Source organism: Monodelphis domestica, chromosome 4 (genome assembly GCF_027887165.1).
Source record: "Monodelphis domestica isolate mMonDom1 chromosome 4, mMonDom1.pri, whole genome shotgun sequence".
Classification (NCBI taxonomy): domain Eukaryota; kingdom Metazoa; phylum Chordata; class Mammalia; order Didelphimorphia; family Didelphidae; genus Monodelphis; species Monodelphis domestica.
The window spans coordinates 208,006,997-208,023,192 of NC_077230.1; the positions used below are offsets into that span (position 1 = coordinate 208,006,997).

Below are 16,196 nucleotides of genomic sequence, written 5' to 3' on the forward strand. Positions count from 1 at the left end.
AAGCTTGTTTCTTTCATTTCTTTGAGCATACATCTGCCTGTCTTAGGTCTCTCTTGAATATGGTTAATTAGAGAATTGTTGAAATAAGTTCTGTAGTTATGTCTGTCATTGAATATAGTATAATCTATATTTTTTAACCAGTACTTTCTGTCTTAGTATGAATTCTAAGGGCTTGGCAATTGGGGTTAAGGACTTGCCCATGGTCACACAACCGGATTTGAACCCAGGTTTTCCCTACTCCAGGCCTGCAATCTTATCTACTATGCTACCTAGGCACTCTGAATCTGGTACAATCTAACATATGTATGGAAGCTCTCTTGTTAGAGAAGAATCTTGAAGGCTACATTTTATTCTTTGAGGTTGAATAATTTATTGTAATCAACTACAGCAGGATCTTGCTTATGTGTAGTTCCTATACCTTTAGTTAATCGTGTGACTGACTGTGAGCATGAGGTTTTGCTATAGAGAAATCATCTGTGGAAAGCCAGACTTTCTTTTTTGTTTCCCTGGAAGGAGGGTGCCCTCAATACATGCTCAGACTCTACCCCCTTAAATATTTGATAGAGATGAGAAAGTAGGCATATGCCTGTGCTACCATTAGAATGTGTTTTCCTTCTTTTAGTATCAATCCCTCTGTGCCTTTGAGATTGGGTCTTCCAGCATTGATTTCTTTTTAGTGTACCTGGAAATGTCCAGGCTCTCTCACTTCATCCGAAGGACTGTTTTTTAATCCCTTCTATTGCACATCAGGGACTAAGGCATTTGAGACCAAATGTGGCACTTGTATTCTCATCCATAATGAGAATTAACTACTATAAAATGTCAGATTTTTTTCCCATTTTACATCTATTTGTTTATAAATCCACCTTATTTAGTTGGGTTTCTTGACAAGTTCTCTGCAAGCTTATTTTCCCCTAGACTGCTTTTTATTTTTTTTTTTAACCCTTACCTTCCATCAGCTCCAAGACAGAAGAGTGGTAATAGGCAATATGCTAGGCAATAGGGATTAGTCTTGCCCAGGGCCACACAGCTAGGAAGTGTCTGAGGTCAGATTTGAATCCAGGACCTCCTGTCTCTAGGCCTAATTCACTGAGCTACCCAGCTGCCTCCCTAGACTGCTTTTTAAAAGAATTTTGAATGCTTGTTTTTTTTTTTAAAGTAAGTTTTTTTATACCTTTTATTTTTACATCATAGCCACTCTAGGATATACCTCCCTCTCCTGAAATCAAGCTTTTTCTTGTAATAAAGAAAAACAGTTAAACAAAAAAACTCCAACTGATTTAGTGATTACATCTGAAAAGGTATGCAGTATTCTTAATCCCCCACCTCTCTACGAAAGAAAGGACAGTTAGTTTCATTATGTCTTCTGGGATCAAAATGAGTAATTTTGTAACACATAAATTGTGGTCTGGAGGCTCAGCATCAGGTTTATAAGCATTTATTAGTAAAAAGAGAGAGATTGAGAGATATCAGTCTAATTAGAACTGATTCTTCATTTGTCTGGTTAAGACCCTCAGCATAGATCAGGAGCCAAGATAAACTGGTGCCTGGACAGTTTAGAGATCCAGTCAGTCCAGGTCTGGAAGCAAAGAGAAACCAGCGAGCTTCCCAGCCTGAATTTAAGAACTGTGCTTGCCCACTGGCTTTTGTCATTCCACCTTTCCTTCCATGGCAGCATTCTGTTGGCTCTTCCTCATTCCACTAGGGATGCCCACAATGACACTGGCTCTGCCACATTGTCACTCACCCTGACCCTGATTCTCACACTGATGCCAGAGGATGTCAGGGCTAGACTCTGCATGTCTAGGATGTCAGGATCCATGTCCCCTAAATAATTTCTTTCACACACAATTTCATTTATTCAATTACAGATTGGTATTGGTATTCTTTTCACTTATATCATTGTAGTCACTGTGTAATTTCTTTTGGTTCTGATTATTTCGCTTCATATCAATTCATAAAAATCTCATATTGCTCTAATCCATCATTCCTTACTTCATAATAATTTGTTCTACTATACTCTGTTTTTCAGTCAATAGGTATCCGTGTTGGTTTCAGTTCTTTGCTAGCACAAAAAAGTGTTGCTATCAATATTTTGATTCAACTATAGTTGTCTTACTTTCTAACTTTGACTTCCCTGGGTTGTATATTCAAATAAGGTCAAAGGTCATGAAGAATTAAGCTAATTTTTAATATTCTAAATTATTCAATTCCTTTGAATGTTAATCTATTGAATGATAGCAGTTTGTGTTAATTCCCTTCCCATATGTTTTAGATATCAGACTTAAATCAGTGATCTACTTATTTTCACTGTTTTATGTGACAAAATTACTAACATCTTGCCATTCTCAGCATAATACTTTGAAAGTGAACTTTTACCGTAATTCATTTTCTCTGGTTGTCATGTCTCTCAGGCAAAGAAACCAAGTATTGGTTGGTTGTAGAAATTTTTCTTTAGTTTTGGCCTCCTGGTTATGGTGATTGTTTTGCAGTGGTTAAACTTCTCCAATGGTACTAAAGTATCAGTTTCTTAACTCTAGAAAATGAATGAGGATAAAATAGCTTATTTAAATAGATGGAGTTGGAGTGATTATAATCTTGGACACTTTTTGTCTTCTCATAGACTTCCTTTCTTCTAATAATGTTAATTTTGATCTTGGCTCTAATTAGTTAATGGCCAGACTGTACAAACTTATGTATTAATGATTTCTTTGTCAATAATAGATCATCTTCTGTCTGCTACAGGAGAAACAACTTCATTTTTTATGTATATGATGTTATCTTGCACCTTCTGAGTTTCTTCTTGAAGCATTCATGATGTACAGGGATGAGCCTTCAGAGTATAGTATACGTCTTCAGTCTCTTTCATCTTTTTTAATCTGAGTCATGCTTTTCATATCTTTCCCTGTATCTATCTATATATTGAAGTCATTGAATATAAATGTACACATTGATCTGATTTATATGATCTTGACATGTTCTTCATAGAGTTTCTTTGATCCTTCATCCTTTGCAATGGGTTGTGACTTTTAAACTACAGTTGTCTTCATGGTGGTCTTTTTTTGCTTATCAGTCAAGGAACATTTAATGAGTACCTACTGTGTGCTAGTCATTGTACTAGTCATAGTATTACATTCTGGGGACTCAAAGACAAAAATAGCCCTTGACATTCTATCTGTAAGCACTTTAAGGTGAGATAATTATGCCTCCCATGAAATATTTCTTGCTAGCTTTAACAACTTGGTAAAGGCAACTCTTTTCTTTCCTTACACATCTAATGAGAATCCAAGAACTGTTTATTTGTTATGCTTTTGGTATTTTTATATTTATTTATAATGAGATTATTACTATTAATGTGGCTCAGTATACCAACTTGTTGGTTATTTAGCAAACAAAAGAGTAGCCAGCATTTATATTTCATTCTAAGGTTTGTGAAGCACTTCTCAAATATTTTCACTGCAAAATTTACCCTACCTCTATTTTTTACTTAAACTCTTACTTTGTTTCTTAGAATTAATACTAAGCACTGGTTCCAAGACAGAAGAGTGGTAAGGGCTAGGCAATTGAGGTTGTGATGCAGCCAGTCACAAAGCGAGAAAGTGTCTTGAGGCCAGATTTAAACCCATCACATCTCATCTTCAGGTATGACTCAATCCACTGAGTCATCTACCTGCCCCATCTTCCATATTTAGAGAATATTTTCAGCCACTGTTTCTCTTGCTAATTGATCTTTGGTATTCTGGTTTATTTTAATAGGTATGACACTGTCATCACTTTAAGTATGCCATTTTAACATTCAAGTAAGTTATTTTTTCCTGTTAAATACTTGCTTGACAAGTAGGCAGTATTGCCACTAAATGCTTTGGTAATGAAGAAGGATGAGAATAAGAGTTTATTAAGCACCTACTGTGTGGCAGGCACTATGCTAAGCAAATATTACAAATATGATTTCATGTCAGTTTTATAGACATTATCTTGTAAGATCCTCACAACCACCTTGGGAGGTAGGTGCTATTATTATTCCCAATTTACAGTTGAGGAAACTGAGGCAGTCAATGATTAAGTGACTTGCCCAGCATCACACAGCTAATAAGTATCTGAGGTCAGATTTGGACTTGTCTTGCTGGCTCCAGGTACAGTGCTCTATATGCTCTACCACATATCTGTCTAACATCTCATATCTATAGAGTACAAATGATTAAGTTGCTCTTTCTCTAGGGTCCAAAAGCTGTTATTCTTCTTTTCTCTCTCATTTTCTGGTACCATCTCTGAAGATGCAAAAGGGGATCAAAGAAGACTTGAGGGAGGCTTTTGTTTTATGGGATTTAGAGGTGAATGGGACTTTAGAGATCATTTAGTTCAACATCATTTTAAAAAGAAAGAAATTGAGGCACAAAAGAATTGTGACTTACCCAACTTCACAAAGTAGTAGTGGTCAGGATTAAACAAAATCTTCTCTCTCTGAACCCACTCTCCCTTTTCTTTGGCCAAAATTTATTTCTAGAGTCTAGTCTGTTGGAGAGGAACATATCTATATCTAGTTATGTTTAAACAGAGGTGAAGTCAGTTGCTGGAACTATTCTCAAAGCTTTCCTAGAGCAATGTTTTTTAAATAATAAAGGAAACGTATCAGGTAGCTACCGTTATTGGCTAAGACTATAAAACAAGGAAAAATGAGTAATGCTAGGTTAGATTAAATCTATAGTCTGGTCTATGGTCCATAGATGACCAAATAAATGAGTCTGATAAGATAATTTTGCTTCAGATTCTCAAGAAGTAAGTTGCACCACAATCTGGCACATACTGAGAGAAAACCCATCTCTCTTGTTGTAAGAACTCTACCAAGTTAAATATCCATAGGAACAACTGAAAAAAGTTATTAGGCCTAACATATATTATCTATCAAGGTAGCCTTTTTCTCCTTACCATAGTAATATTCCCTTTTTTATGGATAATTCTTATATTCTAATCCAAATGCTAATAAAACCTGAGTTACTCAGAATCACAGCTTGAGATCAAAACAAAACCTAAAATCACCCATCTCATCCCAACCTTGCCCACTAATCACTTGAGCACAATTACTTTCTAGCCACTAAGATATCAATTCACACCATAAAGCAACAATCGTACCTTTAATGATCTTCAAGAAAAAGGAGATATTGTGACTGAGTGATATCTGAGAATTTTACTAGAACTTTTACAAATGAAGAAGGATGGATAGGGCAGACACAAAACTTATGCAGTGTTTTAAACTTTCTTTGGGGAGGAATGTACACTTTCAGGCATAAATTAGAAATTTAGACTGTCCTTTTATAGCTGGATTGATATCAAGGGCAGTAATGAATTTTCATAACTTATCTGTTGAATTAAGAAGACAAAATTATTCTGTTTGAAACTGAACATGTGGTTTTCTGTTTTTGTCTCACCCCAACCCCCAATCGATTCAGTTTCCAGGCTTGGAAAATCACATATATGGAGAAGAATCCAATGAATTTACTAATGAGTTGGGTAAGTATGCAAATATTAATGTGTTGTTTTTCTTTAGTCTAATTGTCAAGGGGTATTTTGTCTTTTTCCCTTTGTGAAGATATTTGAGTCCTCTATTTTCTAGCATCTCCAATGAAAATAATACAAAATAAAGCATTCAGACAATAGATATATGCTTTTTATTTACCTCCTTTGAATTATAATAGGCAATAATTCATACTTATGTAGATGCTAGTGCCAAGTTAATTTTGATATTCTTATCTTTCTATAAGTGTGCTTTATTTTTAGATTAAGGCATGTAGATTAAATTATACTATGAAAATAGAGACTGCAATGTAGCTTAATTGTTGGGGGATTAGATTTCATGAAGACCTAGGTACAAATCTAATTTTTACCATTTACTATGAGACCCTGGGCCAGTCATTTAACCTCCATCTAAGGCATCTCCTAGCCCCCATCCTAGTCTACTAAGTCATAGAAGGCTTGCAATCTCTGTAGGTAGAAGGGACTTCCACACTTGGAGTCCCCATTCTTATAAAGTCACAGAACCTTCGTGTTCCATCTGGATGGAATCTACTTTAATCACTTTATTTTTTAAAGACTAGAAAACTTTCCGAGGCTGGGAACTGAGTACAAGTGCTCTATCAGCCTCAGACTTAATGGTACAGGGGATAGACCACCATATTTGAGGTCAGGAAGACCTGTGTTCATATATTGCCTCAGGTACTTCCTACCTCTGTGATCCTGGGCAAGCCACTTATGTTAGCCTCAGTTTCTTCTTCTGTAAAATGAGTTGGAGAAGGAAATGACAAGAATCAGACATGACTGAAAACAACAAAAATCACTTTGCCTGGCTTATTTTTAAGCCCTTTAATGATAATCATTTAAATGAAATTACTCCTCTTACCTTTCAATTTTCCATCAAAAGTCATTCTGGATGTATTAATTACCAACAGTTCTTTAGGTACATGATTTCACAATGAATATTTTCATCCATTTTTGAGGAGCACCATCAGTCTTGTAGTCTGACCATCATTCTTGAAAACCAACATATTTCTTGCATGTACCAACAGTAGAATGGTGCACTCATTTGCTTCTCATAAGCTGAAATGGACTAAGAAACAGATAAGATTGTCTCAAAATCAAAATAAACACACATAAGCCTCTCTTAAAACCAGGAAATGGACTTGGAATGATGGCCTTGGGAGACTTTGGTGGACTGAGTTGTATGAGCTTTACACACTTGTATTTTTTTTTTCACCCTTACCTTCCATGTTAGAACCAATGCTGTGTATTGGTTGCAAGGCAGAAGAGTGGTAAGGGATAGGCAATGAAGGTTAAGTGACTTACCCAGGATCATACAGATAGGAAGTGCCTGAGACCAAATTTGAACCCAGAACCTCTCATCTCTAGACCTGGCTCTCAAACCACTGAGCCACCCACTAGCTGCAACCCCAACTATCCTTTTTTGATATGCTTAAATTACTGAAAATTATCAAACCTCAAAAATTAGAATAAGACAAAGTTGAAAAAGTATTCGTTTAATGAGGAGGCCCTCTGATTAAACTTCTAGGAGATAACTAGCAGTACAATAGCTAGCATTTATCTAGCACTTTATGATTTGCAATGAGCTCTACATATGTTATCTTGTTTAAACCTCACAACACTGTGAGGAAGGTGTTATTATTGACCCCATTTTACAGATGTGTAAATTGAGGCCAAGAGAGGTTAACTGACTTGCCCTGGGTCTCATATCTAGTAAGTATCTGAGGTGGGTTTTGAACTAAAGCTTTTCTGATTACATGGAGCCAACTTGGTGGCTCCATGAAAAGCCATTCTCATTTAATGTGGGCATTGTATCAATATGCAATGTGGAAAAAAAATTAAAAGTTACAAAAAGTATAAAAAAAGAATGTTTCTCAAGAATGTCATTTATTACTTATTCAGTTTTGAGAATATAATGCTTTTTAGTTAATATTTTAAAATTTATTTTAGGAGAAAAGATCACAGTTAAAGTATGTCCCACAGAAGAAGAAACTGCACAACTTCTTAGTAAAGTTCTCAGTGGTAATAAGTTGGCATCTGAAGCACTGGCCCATGCTGTTCATCAAGATATTTCATTTACTGACCCAACTCTGGATTTGGTGAAAATCAACATTCCACAAGATATCATGGGAATGTGGGTGGATCCCATAGGTAAGAGAGTGGTGGTGGATTCCTATCTTAGAATAAATACTTTATTATGTAAAAATTAAATTATATCTCTAATCACAAAAATATTTTATGAGGTTTATTAAGGATCATTAGAAATCAAGGAATAAAGAGGATTAAAATAAAAACCATATGCCCATGGTTGGTTAGCCATTTTCAAATTTTCCCCGCCTTACCACCATCAGTGCTTATGCTACATCATGCAAGAAGAGAGAATGTGGGAGGTGTCACTGCCAGTTAAATACCAAAAACGTGATCTCGCCAATGTGGAGACGCAGGAGAGATTATAGGGAATTCTGGGGAAATACCAAGGACTTCTGGGGAATGAAGCCTAGGGTTCAAAATCTCCATTTATACAATTATTTTAGTCATACTAATTAAGAGGAAGAGTGCAGAATCAGAGTTGGCATCTCCCCAATGAGCTTCATAATATGTTGCATAAGGAGTCCAGTCCATGATCATGTAATAAAAACTGGGTCTGTTATTTATTATTATTATTAAATTTATAGAAGAGGAAACTCCCTTTATTAATGCAAGTACATCCCTTCTTTGTGACTTAAAGTCTTAACAGCCTAGGGGTAGCTAGGTAGCGCAGTGGATAGAGCACCAGACCTGGAATTGGGAAGACCTGAATTCAAATATGGCTCTAGACACTTCCTAGCTGGGTGACCTGGACAAGTTGTTTAATAACTGCTATTGCCTAGCTCTTATTGCTCTTCTCTCTTAGAATTGATACTGTCAGAAGGTAAGGATTTTAGGAGGAAAAAATGCTTAATAGAGCCACCTTGAACACTGAAAAGAAAAGTGACTTTTCTTCTCAGATACTTGATTGCATGTGACCAAAGCCATCCCACCATTTTGGGTCGAAGACAAAACTTGAACCTAGGTGTTCTTGACTGAGATTGGCCCTTTATTCACTATAACATGATTTCTTACAACCGTGAAAACGTTTGTGAAAATACTGTCAATTCTTCCTACTTCTCTCCACTCATTTTTATAAACATGTTAGACATTAGTATTGTTTTTTTCATGCCTTTTGTGTGTGTGTGTGTGTGTGTGTGTATGTGTGTGTGTTGGGCTAATTTTAAAACACAAAGTTTTCCAATGTATTCGAAGTTTTATGTAACTGAGTACAAGAAACAACTGAATAATGAGAGAGAGACATTGTGGCAATTAGGAAGACCCAACAGTTAGAAGAGGAGTTTCTAATTCCTGCCTCTAACTCATACTAGTTTTGTTACTATGAGTAAGTCACTTCATCTATCAGTGTCCCAGGCATCTCCCCAAGACTTTAAGTTCCAGAGGATTTGCTAGTTTGCGTTATTGGAGGAAGTTTCTATATTGAGAATTAATTCTCTAAATAAAAACCGCAGATGCAATGAAAGGAAAAATAAATTAATACTACTCTCTCAAAGGATAAAAATAAGTATAAGATGAGGATATGGTGAGAGAAAGAAAAGTATAAGATGAAGTGCATACTTACCAAGAGTCGATAGTTTATTTTTAAAATAATTATACTTTAACATTCTTTTTTAAAATGTTGAACAGTTCCCAATTCTCTTCTTTCTTCAAGCACCTCACCCACCCACTGAGAAGGCAAGGAATAAGTTATCAATTATACATGTGAAGTCAAAAAGCACTATTTCTACATTTGCCATGTTATAAAAGAAAAAGGCAAGAAAAATAACGTGGAAAAAGTGTGCATTAGTCTGAATTTAGAGTTCATCAGTTTTCTCTGGACGTAGATAGCATTTTTCTTCATGAGTCTTTTAGAATTGGTTTGAATCATTATATTTTTTTATGACCTCACTTTTATTTTTTTTAATCTGTTAGAAGAGACTTTAGTAACAAATTTCCCGTAAGTTTTTCCAAGTCATATGTTTGATTATTGTATTGATTAGAATGGCTGAGCCACAGTTGATCATCATTACATTATTGCTGTTATTGAATACTATGTACATCTGGATCTTATCACTTTACTTTTCATCAGTTTATACAAGTCTTCCCAGGTTTTTCTGACACTCTCCACCTAGTCAGTTCTTATAGCACAATAGTATTGCATTACAATCAGAGACCACAGCTTGTTTAGCCATTCCCCAATTGGTGGACATCCCTTCAATTTCTAATTCTTTGCCACCAAAAAAAAAAAGAGAGATATTATGAATATTTTTATATGTATATGTCCTTTTCATTTAATCTCATTGGAATACACCTATAGTAGTGATTTTGCTTTATCAAAGGTACATTTGGTTTTATAGCCTTTTGAGCATAGTTCTAAATTGTTCTCCAAAATGGCTGGATAAGTTAAAAATTCCATCAACAGTGCATTAGTGTGACTATTTTTTTCCTACATCCTCTCAAGCATTTGTCATTTTCTTTTTCTGCCATATTATTCAATGTGATAGGTGTGAGGTGATACCTCAGAGTTTTTTTTAATTTGCATTTGTCTAATCAGTAGTGATTTAGAACATTTTTATGGGACTATTAATAACTAATTTCTTCTAAAATTTTCCTCTTTATATCCTTTAACCATTTATCAATTGGGAAATGGCTCTTATTTTTATAAATTTGTCTCAGTTCCCTATATAGTTGAGAAATGAAGTCTTCATCAGAAAAACTTGCAAAAAATTTCCCCCCAATTTCCTACTTTCCTTATAATTTTGGCTGCATTGGTTTTGTTTATTAAAAAAAAAACCCAAACCTTTAAATTCATGTAATCAAAATTATCTACTTCCGGTGTTCCTCTCTCTCTTTTGTTTGGTCATAAACTTTTCCCTTATTCATACATCTGACAGGTAAATTTTTTCATACTCCCCTAATTTGTTTATAATATCACCCTTTTTGTCTAACTTATGTGCCTATTATCTTGGTAAACAGTGTGAGATGCTGGTCTCTATCTAGTTTCTACCAAAATGCTTTCCAGTTTCCTAGCAATTATTGTCAGATAGTGAATTCTTATTCCAAATGCTTGGACCTTTGAGTTTATCAAATATTAAATTACTATTATCATTTACTACTATATACTGTGTACCTAGTCTGTACCACTCTAATTCTCATAGCCAGTACCAGATGGTTTAATGATTACCACTTTATAATATAGTTTGAAATTTGGTGCTGCTATGCCACCTTCCTTCACATTTTAAAAAAAGTTGTTTCCCTTTATATTCTTGACCTTTTTTCCTTCCAAATGAATTTCATTGTTGTTTTTTTTTCTTGCTCTAGAAAATAATTCTTTGGTAGTTTGATTGGTATGGCACTAAATAATTTTTTATGTTGACTTGACTTACCTATGAGCAATTAAAATTTCTCCCTTTGTTTAGATCTATCCTTTGGGTATGTGAAAAGTATTTTGTAATTATGTTCCTATAATTCTTGGATTTATCTTAGTAGATGGATTTTCAAGAATTTCATATTGTCTGCAGATATTTTGAATGGAATTTCTTTTCCTAGTAGGTTTTGTTGGTAATGTATAGAAATGTTGATGATTTACATGAGATTATTTTATACCCTGCAACTTTGCTAAAGTTGTTAATTATTTCAACTAGTTTTTTTAGTTGATTCTCTAGAATTCTCTAAATATGTCATCATATAGTCAGAAAAAAGTGATGATTTTGTTTCCTTGTTGCCTACTTTTATTCTTTCAATTTTTTTTGTCTTACTTTTACAGTTAGTATTTCTGGTACAATAGTGAATAAAAATGGTGATAATGAGCATCCTTGTTTCACCCAAGTTTACAGTGTAGTTGGAGGAAAAAATATTTAAATGTAAATAAGTTAAGGAACAGTTGAAGACATAAGTAGAAGAGTGTAAGAAGATTGAAGCAAGGATCCATAAATATCATAGGAATATAAAAGGGGAGAAAAGTGGGTTCATCATTATCCTAATTAAGCTTTATCTGAATAATGACCTGATAATGATCTGAATAATGAATAATTTTAATTTATTTTTAGACTCTACTTATCAATACATAAAAGGGTCTGCTGACATCAAGCCTAATCAAGGGATCTTTCCATGTGGACTTCAATGTGTAACTATATTAATTGGTGTCTATGACAGACAAACAGGGGTGCCTTTAATTGGAGTCATCAATCAGCCATTTGCATCACAAGATTTAAAAACACTCAGGTGAGAGATGAATTGGCTTTGGGAGTCAGAGTTGTCATAATTTATGTAATCTATGAGTTGACTACCTTTTAAGATGTACCAGATCTGGATTCCAAGAAATGGGTTTTGTTTTATGATCATGCTTAGATGAGTTTCTAAGCCTGAATATCCCTATTTATAAATAAGACAGTTGAATTTGATCTTTGGGAAGCCAGAGAATCCCTCTCAACTCAGAATCTAAGATTATTTTGCCTCTTATATTTCACTGCAATTATTGAACTATATTGGAATGTTTCTGTTGAGTTTTCCAGGATACAATTTTAAATAAAATGAAGTCTATGTTAGTTTTTGAGAGGATGATCTTTGTTTATCCTCAAGTTCATTCTTTATCTAGTCGGATCAAGAAAAATGTGCAAACTAAATTAAAACTCCCCTCTCCCACACAGTACCTGCCCCATAGTAAGTGTTTAATAAAAGAGTGTTACTGCTAATCTCTATTCAGGGCTCACTTGAAATAGAGAGTAGGGCCTCTCCACCAGAGATGACCCTTCAGACCATGGCCCAACCAAACCCTGTAATTTTAATACTAAAAACAGGGACTAGACTTGTAATTTTAGTGGTTGAGGGAAATACTAGGTGAGAAAAGTTCCCCCACCATGGCAAATAGGCTCTTTCTCCACATCCTAGCGTCTTAGAGAATTGCCTCGAGTATAAAATAATAGATTGTACCAGTATGTATTAGAGTTGGGTCTTGAATGAAATCCCAACTTGGCTTCAAGACCAGCTTACTCTCCACTCTAACATGATACAGTAGGGCCCCTGTATCCATGGGGGATAGGTTGCAAGACCTACTTTGGATGGCTGAAACATGGATGTAAATGAACACCTCTTGACTATTTATAAATACACATCATACATACATAATATATGTATATAAATATATTTATATATGACAAAAAGTAAAAACAAACGAAAGGGGGAAATTACTTAATTTCTTTTTCACAGATGGGAAGGACAGTATTTGGGGACTTTTCCTCTATGGAGTTCAACGTGTGTGTGTGTGTGTGTGTGTGTGTGTGTGTGTTCTTTCTCCCTGGCTCCTGCTTATCAGCCCATCTCAACCTCCCCCCCCCAGAAAAACTTTAAAAAAAGTAAAAGTGGAAATAGAAATGGGGGGCACACACTGCTGCTGGAGGAGCTTTGCTATGCAGACCTATGCTCCAATTTGACTACAAAATATTGAAATCACAGATAACCAAAACTGCTAAAAGTAAAACTGCATATAAGGGAGTCCTACAGTATTAACGATATGTTCACAGTGTTCCTAAAACATTTTTGTGCTATCATCAATCTGATAAAGATGGGAATTTAAAGTCCAAGATTGCCTCCTTGCCAGGATGAGGCATTGAAATATAGGACTTTAGTGCAGGATAAGGGTTTTAAGGTCCACTAAAATGACTATAGCAAAAGTGATGACTTATATTTGTTTATTTATAAATAATGTCATCTGGGAAAAAAACAAAAGGGGAAAACTTATGTTTCTTTTTCACAGGTGGAAAGGGCAGTACTTTTGGGGCCTTTCTTATATGGATTTCAACATTCATTCGCTTCAGCTTTCCAGTGAGAATGGAAATAACAGAGAAGCAGTCAGCCAGATGACTGAAGAGGCCAGTTCTGGACCTAAGTTCATCCAGCACTTTTCGGCCGTCATTAGTACAAGTGAAAAGGACACCATCAAAACAGCCCTATCCAAAGTATGTGGCGAAAATGTATATGGGGCAGCTGGAGCTGGATACAAGAGCCTTTGTGTTGTACAAGGTCTTGTTGATGTCTACATCTTTTCTGAGGATACTACATTTAAATGGGACTCCTGTGCCGCTCATGCCATACTGAAGTCAATTGGTGGAGGAATGGTGGATTTGAAGGAGTGCTTAAAAAGAAAATCAGAAACTGGGTTTGATTTACCACACTTGTTGTATAATGTGGACAATCAAGGGGCTACTGGTATAGATCGATGGGCCAATAAGGGTGGACTTGTTGCTTATAGATCACAGAAACAGCTAGAAACATTCCTGGATCTGTTGATTAAAAACTTGTCACTTTCTAGTACATTAACATAGGTGGTACCTGGAATCACTGTATATTTGTCTTATACCATAACAGTATTTCTAATTACCTTTTTGTGTTGTTTCATGGTTAAATGTTTCAAGTTCTTCTTATGAACTGCAATCCCTATTTGCACTTAAAAGCAACTTTTTTCTTTTACTATGCATTAAAAATCACTAATTTTGATCTTTAAGTCTGAAGAATTTTGTTTAATGATATAAATACTAACATATCAAAGGCAACATTAGTTTACCAAAGACTGGTCCAAAACATAGAATATTTAAATTAAGTGGTAGATTCTTTGAATTATGCTAAAAATCAGTTTTGATGGGAAAAGACATCAATTTCTGTGGGAAATGGGTAGTGTTTTTAATCTACACCCAATGATTTATTATCCAATTTTTTTTAAACCCTTACCTTCCATCTTAGAATCAATACTGTGTATTGGTTCCAAAGCAGAAGAGTGGTAAGGGCTAGGCAATGGGGGTCAAGTGACTTGCCCAGGGTGTCACACAACTAGAAAGTGTCTGAGGTAAGATTTGAACCCAGGACCTCCCATGTTAGGTCTGGCTCTCAGTCCTCTGAGCTACCCAGCTGCCCCATATTATCTAATTTTTAAAAATCTAACTTACAAAGAGTTTGGAGAAAATAGTCTCTATACCATGTGATTCTTTGCTCATATAAATGTTGCTGACTGCTAACTCTTATTAAAATCATCGGGTAGAGCCTACTCCTATTTTGTGGTCTTTTAGAACCAGCTCTACTAACTAGGAAGATGAACAGAATGGGAGGAAAGAAGTTTGAGTTCAAGGAGACAGTGAGAGCATCATGGAAACTAAGAGGACCAAAAGCAGAACCGGGCCCTTCAAAACTTTGCTTTCCCTTTCTCAGGAAGATTGCCTGACTGTTGTCTGCCCTGCGCCCTCTGGTGGCTATTAGGAGTCCTTGTCATGCTCTCTATCAATATAAAGCATTGGACTTACAGACAATTGACATTACAATTCAGTCTATCTTCTAATTTTCTTCACCTTTCCTTTTAGGATCCTCTGACTTTCATAGTGTACAAATAAAAATTACTTAATCCAAATCAATCAATAAGTATTTATTAAGTGCCATAAGTGCTAAGGATATAAAAGGAAGCAAAAAGTCAGTCCTTCGCCTCAAAGAATTCCCAGTATAATGGAAGAGCTTACAACTGAATGGATGAATCAAGAAATATTTATTCTGATATTATCAAAACAGTCCCTTCTCATATAATGGCTTTCCCTCCAGAGATGAGAAAAGTAGATTGGTAGGAATTATTACCTAACTAGTGAAGACTAGTTAAGGAAACTGAAACCGGATACTTCTCACTCATGTAAATCATTTAATTTACAAAATGTTCAGTTGGTCTTTTTGCTGAAAAGCTTCACACAAACCAGTTTGGGGTTGTAAACCAGGGTATTTTATTTATTTTCTTATTCTTTTTGATTATTTTCATTACTGTGTAATAACATGCATGTGATTAAAAACCAAACTGGAATAAAGAACTACATTGCATGCAATAATACCGTGATGATATTCTTCTTTTGTCTATAATATCCAATATAGTCACATATGTTATAGGGTTTTAGAGACATCCTGGAGGTCTCAGGTGCATTCACTTATTGGTGGTAAACATTGAACTTCTACCTCAGCCTATAAGACTCATTACCTTTATTCATTCTCTTGGGTTCTAAGACAATAAAGGGATGGATGCTAATGTTTCATTAATGAGAGATGTTGGGATTAGAATCATTTATCAATTAGCTCTGAGTCTTCAACCCAGTCTCTCTAATATATTGGCTGTAAAATGAGTCACCATTAACCATTTCTCTGAAAACAATCTTTCCATTCTGTTCTTTCAGGATGATGGCTTAAGTCTTTCTCAAAAATTCTCTTCACAAGATGAGAGTTAATCATTTCAGTAAAGAAGTTTAATCTGTTCTCTCTCTTTAGTCTCTTGTCTACCACCACAATTAAGCAACATTCTACTGTCTCTTCCCAAAATTCCATTCCATTACAGTATCCATGGATTCTAAGGGGGCAACAATTGAATCTAGTCTTCAATTTTTTTTTAACCCTTACCTTCCATCTTGGAGTCAATACTGTGTATTGGCTCCAAGGCAGAAGAATGGTAAGGGATAGGCAATGGGGGTCAAGTGACTTGCCCAGGGTCACACAGCTAGGAAGTGTTTGAGGCCAGATTTGAACCTTGAACCTCCCTTCTCTAGGCCTGGCTCTCAATCCACTGAGCCACCCAGCTGCCC

General features: G+C 35.4%; 1 protein-coding gene across 11 annotated transcripts in view; it reads left to right on the plus strand.

Annotated features, from left to right (window-relative positions):
* The window catches only part of INPP1 (inositol polyphosphate-1-phosphatase), a 55,854-nt gene extending 40,399 nt beyond the window's left edge, over positions 1-15,455 (plus strand). For all 11 annotated transcript variants that reach the window (XM_007494520.3, XM_007494523.3, XM_007494519.3 and 8 more), the window contains exons 3-6: positions 5,448-5,508; positions 7,483-7,683; positions 11,649-11,823; positions 13,355-15,455. In XM_007494520.3, coding sequence (XP_007494582.2) covers positions 5,448-5,508; positions 7,483-7,683; positions 11,649-11,823; positions 13,355-13,922 — 1,005 coding nt within the window. In that variant the 3' untranslated portion in view covers positions 13,923-15,455. The remainder of the gene's footprint in view (positions 1-5,447; positions 5,509-7,482; positions 7,684-11,648; positions 11,824-13,354) is intronic.
* Positions 15,456-16,196: the final 741 nt, after the last annotated feature.